Here is an 8,489-nt window from a genome sequence, read left to right as displayed (position 1 = left end):
ACCTCTGTCTGTCCTGAGGTTCCCTGAGCTCCCGGCTTCTCTCCTGCCATGGACCCGTTTCTGTTTCGTAAAAAAAAGCAATTAACGTATGTGCGCTTCTGCTTGGAAGTCCGTGAGCTTCTTGAAGGCTGGGCTGTGTCTGATTCACCTCTGAAACCTGCTTAGCACGGGGTCTGGTGCACATAGGTGTTCATTAAGCATTTGATGGACGAATGAATGAACAAACTCAGGAATAAATGAATGCAAAGGTCTGCTGACTCACTGGATTCCTCAGGACAGCCAGAGGGCCTGCTTCCAGTGCCCACACTGACTTATGTCAGTTCCCTGGCGGAGCCTCTAGAATGCACCCTGCCTCACCTTCTCAGTCTGTGAAGTGGGGCCATGACCCCTGCTCTGGCCATTTCATTTTGGGGTATCGCGAGGCCGCGGATCTCAGGATGTTAGAGGGAACCCACAGAGCTTCCCACCCACCCCTGTAAATGGGGAAATGGAGGCCTGCGGAAGAAAAGGCTCTGACGTCGGGTGTCTGAATTCCCTCCCTGCCTCAGGCCTGACCCTCCACGAATTCTTTAAGCACAGCCCAGCTCCCACTCTGTGCCCTGAGCTTCGGAAAACCTGAGTCACAGCTGGAACCAAGCGCAGGGAATTTTCCTCCTCACTTCCAGGGGCCCCGGAGCCTCCCTGACCTCGTTGCCTTGGGCAGGGGAGGCAGGACCCCTGCTCGATCGGCCCAGGGGTGCTCCACAGGACGGCCCCGCTCTGTGTCTGTCGGCCTCAAGTTGCCCCGGGGACCCGCAGTCAGGGAGGAAATGCTGCCTCTGGTGTCCCGGGCCGTAGAGGGGGCACCGTGGAGGAGGGGGCGTCTGTGAGTGTGAGCGGGGAGGGGGACTGTGTGTGGCCGGGCTTGGCCCCGCCCCTCCCCCTGTCCCCACCCCAAACCCACTTAATGAAATCAAGCTGGACGGAGGGAGTGAGGGAGGGAGGGAGGGAAGGAGGAGGCGGGGAGGGCGGGGGAGGCAGGGGAGGGCGGCCGGCAGCCCAGAGCCGCGGCCACCGGGCACTGCCACGGACTCGACTCGCTCTGCTCCACCTGGCGGGACAGCCTGCGTGCAGAGGAACTGGTGAGTCCTGGGGCCCCCTCCTCTCTCAGGGGGCCTCGGGGTGTCTTGGAGTTCAGGGGGCCAGAGTGAGTGCTTTAGGGGGCTTGTCTAAGTAGGTGTGAGCCGTGAGTGTGTGTCGGATGCTGTGTACGTGGGTGACCTGCGTTAACAGGACGAGTGGCCGGCCGTGTGTGCACCTGGGGTGATGCGTCCTGAGTGCGGCGCCGTGTTGGCCAGAGAGGGGCGTGTGTGTGCACTTGGGGCCTGGCTGTAGGGGATGTGTTGGAAAGTGGGCGCCGGGGTGGGTATTCCCGGGGTCCGCAGGAGGGTGGTGTGTATGAGGGCGGTCCCATCTGTGGGGGCCCGCAGCAGGTCGGGGGTACATGGGTGCACATGTTGCGTGTGTGTCTGTGTGTGTTCCCTGTGTGTCTGGGCGGGGGGTCCGTCCATCTGGGGCGTCGAGACGCTGTGCGTCTGTGTCTTTTGTCCCCGTGTTGTGTGTCTGTGTGTTTGTGTGTGTGTGTGTGTGTTTCAAGACTTCAGGACTCCCGTCCTTCCCCAGGCCTCCCCTCCAAGGGGCCCAGGTCCCTGTCCTCGGGTGCCCTGGAGCAGGGGGGTTCAGAGCTTCAGCCAGAACCCCTCCCCCCAGGCCACTAATTGAAGCCAGGTTTCTGTGGGCTCCCCTCCCCCTCTGGCCACCAGTCCCTGAGTGGGAGCAGGGCAGCCCCTGGCCCCTCTGCCTCAGGTCTTGGCGGGGTACCTTGGCCTTAGGGATGGATTTGAAGTATCTGCCTATTCCTGACCTCAAGTGGGGGCATCACATTTGAAAACAATGAACTCTGAGTGAGAGGGACTCTGAAGAGGGGCCCTGCTCCCTTGGGGTCCTGGATAATCACGTGGTGCTAGTAATTGACATCTCCGCTGTGCCAGCCACCGCTATTTCTTGTCCTAACAATAGTCCAGGGAGGTGGCCTTATCCCCATCGTACAGATATGGAAACTGAGGCTCAGAGAGGTGCCATGCCTGACCTCAGGACACACAGCTGGGAAAAGACCTCCACCCGGGTGTTCAGAGCTGCCTTTCCAGTCAGGCTCCGTCCTGACTGACTCTGTGACCCTGGGCAGGCCTTTCCCAGTGTCGGGCCTGGGTTTCCTCCTGGATGAAATGAGAGGGGTTGGCCTGACCTCACCTCCTCATGGCCCGTGAATTTCTGCGTCCTGGGAAAAAAATGAGGAGCAGGGAGGAGCTGGGGGCAGCCGATGGGCAGGACAATCACTTCAGAGCGCCCAGGGCAGCGCGCCCATTCTACAGACTGGAAGTGGAGGCCCAGAGAGGTCAGGGTCACACAGCCATCTCCTGTGAGGCCCCGCCGGCTCCCTGCACTCGGCCTGCATGTTTCCTGGGGAGCCCAGGGGAGAGAGGTCGTGGGGGCATATGAATGGACTCGGAGAGTCAGGGTCTCAGTCTTTAAGAGCCAGAAGTAGTTTGCGTGGCCTCTTTCCGTATCCTCTGCCCCAGCCCCCAAGGCTCTTGGGGAAAGGAACACTTTGCTCTGTGTGACTCATTACTGTGCATGTGTGTGTGTGTGTGCGTGTGTGTGCGTGTGTGTGTGTGTGTGTCTGGTCCTGGATTCCTCGTTGGCTACAGCTTGGGGAGATTTCACTCAACGAGGTATTAATACAAATTTGGTCTTTCCTGGAGGATGAGGGGAGAGTGAGCACATTTACACGTCAGGCGAGGGTAATCATCGTTTGTCCGCTGCGGGGTGGGAGAGTGCCAGCTGGTCTTGGATCTCTGCTGGGGTAGAAATTGGGCTGCTTCTGAATTCCACCAGCCCCACCCCCCGGCCCCCGGGGCAGCAGCAGCTCCCTACCAGGCGCTTTCTGAACGTGTGGTCTCGTCTGGTCTCATCTGATCCTAACAGCTCTGAGAGGCAGGCCCTGTGCTCACCTCCTTGCCCCGCCCCCAGTTTACAGATGGGGAAAGTGAGGCCCCGAGGAGCCCGGCAGCAGAGCCAGACCCAGATGGAACCAGGATTCTAATACTGGCCTAACTGGCCTCCTCAGTTGGGTGCCTGCAGGGCTTCAGGGCGGAACCTTGACGACCGCCGCCCCAGGAAAGACCCCTGGTCTTCAGGCCCCACCCGGCCAGCCATCTACAGTGAGAAGTTTCAGCTGCCGCCATGAGAGGTCATTCCAGGGCTTGAGTCAAGGCGGCAGGCAGGGAGGTGACCTGTGAGGGGCAAAACCGCCAAAGATCGAGGCTGTCTGTAGGAACCTAGGCTAACAAGTAGCAGGGGAAGGCTCCTGAAGTTCGTGGAACTGCTCAAATCCTGGTCCCAGCTGACCAGTGATGTCGACCAGGGAGTGTGAGCCCATTCCTGGGTTAGCCGGGGACACACTGGAGTGTGTGTGTGTGTGAGTGAGTGTGTGTGTGGATTCTCAGAATCACAAAGAAGGAAGGTTCCAATCCCAGCTCTAACACTCAGCATCTGTGTATCCTTGGGCAGGTCACTGTCTGTCTCTGGACCTCCAATTCCTCATTTGAAACATAGAGACAATACTAGTGTTCTGGGCTTCTTTGGAATTGCACCCACAAAAGGGGCTCAGAGGAGCAACCTGTGGTAAAAGTACACGGTGATCTACTCATTTAAAATGAACCTCTTGACTTCCCTGATGGTCCAGTGGTAAAGACTCTTGCTTCCAATGTGGGTTCGATCCTTGATCAGGGAACTAGGATCCCACATGCCATGGAGCCCCCCAAAGTTTTTTTTTAAAAAGAGCCCCTGGGTGAGTGTTACCTTGTCTGATGTTCTGGGAATTTCTTTTGTATTTTGCTATCTGAGCCAGTTTGTCTAAATTCATGTCATTATTGGGAGGCACCAGGTCACTTGGAACAAGCCAGTCAATGGCCCCATGTCATTCCTACATCACCTCCTGAATCCCCAAGGCACCATGAGTGGGTACCATCACCTGCTTTGCAGAGCGGGGCCTGAGACCTGGGCTCTCACGGGGACCTGCTGCAAGATGCTGGGCACCTGACTCCTCCAGTCCGGGAACTTGCTGTGTTGCCTGAGGCCTGCCCCTTGCCTTCTCTGGGCTTCTGTCTCTCCCATCTGCATCCCCGAGAGGGGGCGCCCCAATCAAGGGCGTGTGAGGTTTTCCCATCCTGGCACTTGCAGCCTCATCCAGCATCAGGGACCTGGGCCCTCTGCTGGGCCAGGCAGGGGCTCTCAGGGGGCGGCCTGGGGGGCATAGAAGGGGTCCCTGGGTTTGTCTGAGAGGCCAGGCCAACTCACACCAGCTGGGAGAGTTAGTGCTTTAGAAGCCAGGCTCCTCTGTAAAGCTGGGCCATAAGGAATTTATTAGTCATCCGGGCTGTCTGGGCCAGGGAGGGTCTGGGGGTTCACGTCGGGAGCAGCCTACCCGCCGGGGAGGGAGGTGCGGAGTTCATCTGGATCCCATTTGGTGGCGGCCACAAGACTCGGGCTCCAGCTTTGTTTCAGGCACGAGCGTTCCCCCGGGGGGCCTTGAGGTGGGGGTTAGCCGTGGGGCACATGCTCACTCAGGCCCCTGCCAAGCTCAGAATCTGGATGCTTCAAAACTTATGAATCTTCTGGTGACAGGACCGCAGATAGGCCAGGGGCAGTGGGGAGGGCTTCCTGGAGGAGGGGGTCAGCTTGCTCAGTTACTCACTGAGCCCTCCCTCCTACATCCAAACTCCAGCTCTTCCTTAGCAAGGCTTTTAATCCCTCTGAGCCTCAGTTTCCTCACCTGGAAAATGGGGAGAATGTAGTACTACCCCCAGCAGGTGGTTCCCAGGAGTCAAGAGAAATTTCATCCAAGAAAGGTAAAATAGGGCCTGGCACATGGCAAGCAATGAAAGAGTAAGTTCTTATTCGTTGAGCCAAGTCCATCAAGATGCATTTATTGAGTGCTTACTGTGGGGTCCAGAACCCAGATATGATAGAAAACCCTGAAGTTGCCGAGATGAGTAAGATTCAGCCTGTGCCCTCTAGAAGCTCAGAGTGAAGTGAGTAATTGGCGGCGGGGGTGAACCGACGTGAACCCCGGGATGGGGTCCATTGCACAGTGGGGAGGCTCAGGTCCAGGGAAGGGAAGCGATTTGCTAGAAGAGGTTCTGTGTCCCCTGCATCTCCTCGGGGTCCCCTGAGGCCCTGGGGTCCCACCCTGACGTCTCTCCTGCCTCCCTTCCCCACAGGTCCCAGGCAACATGGTTTCCGCAGCGGCGCCCAGCCTCACCGTGTCTCTGCTGCTGCTGCTGCGGGTCCTACCCACGGCGTCCTACCCCGTGTCCCTGCAGGCCGGCTTCCTGGAGGACACGGGGGGCAGCGGGGAGGCCGAGGGCTCGTCGGCCTCCTCCCCGAGCCTCTTGCCGCCCCAGACCCCGGCCCTCAGCCCTACGTCGGTGGGGCCCGAGCCCACACCCCTGGCTGGCCCTAAGCCCCCCACCAACTTCCTGGACGGCATCGTGGATTTCTTCCGCCAGTACGTGATGCTCATCGCCGTGGTGGGCTCCCTGGTTTTCCTGCTGATGTTCATCGTCTGTGCGGCTGTCATCACCCGCCAGAAGCACAAGGCCTCTGCTTACTACCCTTCGTCTTTCCCCAAGAAGAAGTACGTGGACCAGAGCGACCGCGCGGGGGGCCCCCGGGCCTTCAGCGAGGTTCCCGACCGGGCTCCCGACGGCCGGCCCGAGGAGACCCTGGATTCCTCCCAGCAGCTCCAGGCTCACATCCTCGCCGCCACCCAGAACCTCAAGTCTCCCTCCAGGGCCGCCCCGAGCAGCGGAGACCTAGCCCAGGCGCCGGAGGGCAGGTCGGAGGAAGAGGAGAAAGGCCCCCGGGAGGCGGACCTGGAAGCCCAGGGACGTGCGCTTCCGGCGGAGAAACCCGAGGTGCCTCCGCTGCCAGAGGAGCCCTGCTCAGTGGAGGCGGACGCAGCTGCAGGCGCAGCGGCAGCGCCTGAAGGTCAAGGAGAGCCAGACGGGGCTCCCTCACTCTCCCAGGAAGCCGGGGGCCCAGCTGGTCCCCCCGAAAACCCCTGTGCTTGCGGCAGTGTCCCCCCCAGCATCTAGCTGCCCCCTCTCGAACTGCGGGCCCTGACTGTTGGACCCTGGCGGTCACCTCCTTGGGCATAGAAAGGCCCTTGGTCCCTACCGCGCTCTGACCACCCCGCTTCCTCGGCCACTTCCCGCTGCAGATCCCAGCGTGTCTGATCTTACTACAGTGGGCGGAGATGCTGGTCTCTGTCCCACCTCAGGAATCTCACCGACTTCGAGAACATCTGTCCCTGCAGCCCCAAGGCGCTCATCCGAAAGGCAGAGCTCCTCTGGGGGCTGGGGGATGGGGTGGGGGGGTGGGGGTGTCCCCGTCACAGACACGTCCGCTGGGACAGAAGTCTCAGGTCCCCTGTTACAGTGCCGACGCCGCTGCTTTCCATCGAGGCAGGAAAGAGAAACAGAATAACTAGACGTTTTGGAAAAGGTTGAATGAATGGGGAGACGCACAGGGGCCTGAAGGTACCACAGAAGATCCATCAGGAGGTTTCTGTGAGGGCCCCCTGCACGAAGCACAAGCGTTTCCCAAACTGGCTTCCCCAGAAGCAGGACTTTGAGGTCCAATAACGAGTCGAGGAAACATTGCTTCTCCGCTCTGTGCACCGCCCCCGCCCACCACCGGAAGTCCTCCAAGGCTCTGACAAGTCCTGCAGTCAAGGCGCCCATGGAATCCGGCTTCGCTTAGCCTTTCCCAAACTGCTTTTGACCGTGGAGTACTTTTGTTTTTGTTTTACAACTACAGAGTAAAATCCTGCAGAGAACCCTCTGGAAGTTACTGCCCTAAATGTTCCACGGCGTGCCCCCTCCCCAGTTTCTGGATGGTCCAGGGTGAGGGTGGTGGGGTTTGGGGTCTCAGCCTCTCATCCTGCTACTTACTGCTGTGGGGATGGGGCAAATGAAGTTCACCTTTCTTGCCAGGGACTCCAAGAGACCTAGAAGTCAGCTGGGGGGTGCTGTGTGTGAGGGGACCCCATTCTAGGAGGGGTTGGAAGGTATGGGGGAGGGTTTCCGACACCCAGGCTGGAAGCAGGGGTCCATGGCCCCCCACCCTTCACACACACACACACACACACACACACACACACACAAACACACGCCTGGCAGCCTGTGCCCACAGCATTCTTTAGTCTTTGACAAGCGAGCCTGAGCTTCGTCCAGGATTTGGAGAGGCCCTGTAAGGGGGTCCTCTGCTCCATCCGTCCATCCAGGCTCCCCCACCTCTGCACAGCTGTCCAGGTGCTGGAATATAATAAACCAGTAAAATAAACCTTTATTCAGGCCTAAGCATTCTGGTTTTCTGGGGATGGGGAGAGTGAGTGTGCTAGGAGGTTGGGGGGGCATTTCCTCTGGGCTGTTCTGTGGGGGTGGGGCAACTTTCAGGGGGCGGAACACATCAACCTGGCCTCGGGGGCTGGATGGGTGTGGGAAATGGAGGAAGGGATGGATGCCCTGTGGGAACAGGGGCCGGAGTTTGTGCCCCAGAAGCCCTGGGCTCATGGCCACCGAGGCAGTGTCCATGCATGCCTCTGCTGCTTACAGTGTCTGCCGGAGAACCACCCACCTCTCCGTTTGCCCCAGGAGACAGGGGGCGTGGAGGGGCTTGGAGCTGAAGTTTTAGTTCCCCTCCTCCCTGCAGAATGGCTGAGGGCTGCTCTGGGTCTCAGGGACAACCCACACTGGCCGCACCCTTGGCTTGCGGTGCCCGGGGTGGAAGGCAGTCCCTGCCTTTTGTCTCCTCGCCCACCAGGCTCCTCCTGGCCTTTGATGGCGATTCCTGTGGCCACTGCTATTCCAGCTGCCAGCTGGAATCCAGATGTGGCTGGGCTGGGAGCACATGCTGGATCCCTGGGGTGATGGGGGCGGAGAGGCCATTCCCACCCCCACCCCCTGCAGCTCTTCTCCTCCATTGACCCCCATCCATCAGGAGGGGGCCGGGGTTTAGGTTTCATAACACACAATGGCCACTGTCTGGCTCAGTGGGGAAGGGCTCCCCCGCTCTCAGCCCAGACAGGCGACCGCCCAAGATCGTAGGGAGAATTGAAATCCAAATACGGAACACCAGGATGCTGTGTGGCTCAGACCCGTCACTCCACCTCTCTGGGTGTGCCAGCCCTCTCCGTGTTCCTGAGCCTGTGTGGGGTCCTAGGCACAGGGCTGTGGCTAGGAAGGGCACGAAGCTTCCCCAAGTCAGGCAAAACCCAGATGAGACAGCAGCAGACACTGGAGATCCCTGGGGAGCAGCCAGGGGTGGGTCTCCAATCAGCAGCTGCCTGGCCAGTGGCTCCCCATGAGTGTCCACTGGGCCCGCCA

The 8,489-nt window shown here is 59.7% G+C and overlaps 1 protein-coding gene across 1 annotated transcript; it reads left to right on the top strand.

Moving 5' to 3' along the window:
• Positions 1 to 963: 963 nt before the first annotated feature.
• Positions 964 to 7,463, top strand: TMEM119 (transmembrane protein 119). The gene is made up of 2 exons (XM_043438316.1): positions 964 to 1,121; positions 5,322 to 7,463. The coding sequence occupies exon 2, from the start codon at positions 5,334 to 5,336 to the stop codon at positions 6,195 to 6,197; it is 864 nt and encodes a 287-aa protein (XP_043294251.1). The 5' UTR covers positions 964 to 1,121; positions 5,322 to 5,333; the 3' UTR covers positions 6,198 to 7,463.
• The last annotated feature ends 1,026 nt before the right edge of the window (positions 7,464 to 8,489 follow it).

Source organism: Cervus canadensis, chromosome 1 (assembly GCF_019320065.1).
Source record: "Cervus canadensis isolate Bull #8, Minnesota chromosome 1, ASM1932006v1, whole genome shotgun sequence".
Classification (NCBI taxonomy): Eukaryota; Metazoa; Chordata; class Mammalia; order Artiodactyla; family Cervidae; genus Cervus; species Cervus canadensis.
Note: the sequence above shows the minus strand (reverse complement) of the source record. Positions and strands in the feature narration are given on the sequence as shown.

Excerpts from the sequence above, each read along its gene's own strand:
- TMEM119 (XM_043438316.1), top strand. The coding sequence starts at position 5,334 with ATGGTTTCCGCAGCGGCGCCCAGCCTCACCGTGTCTCTGCTGCTGCTG.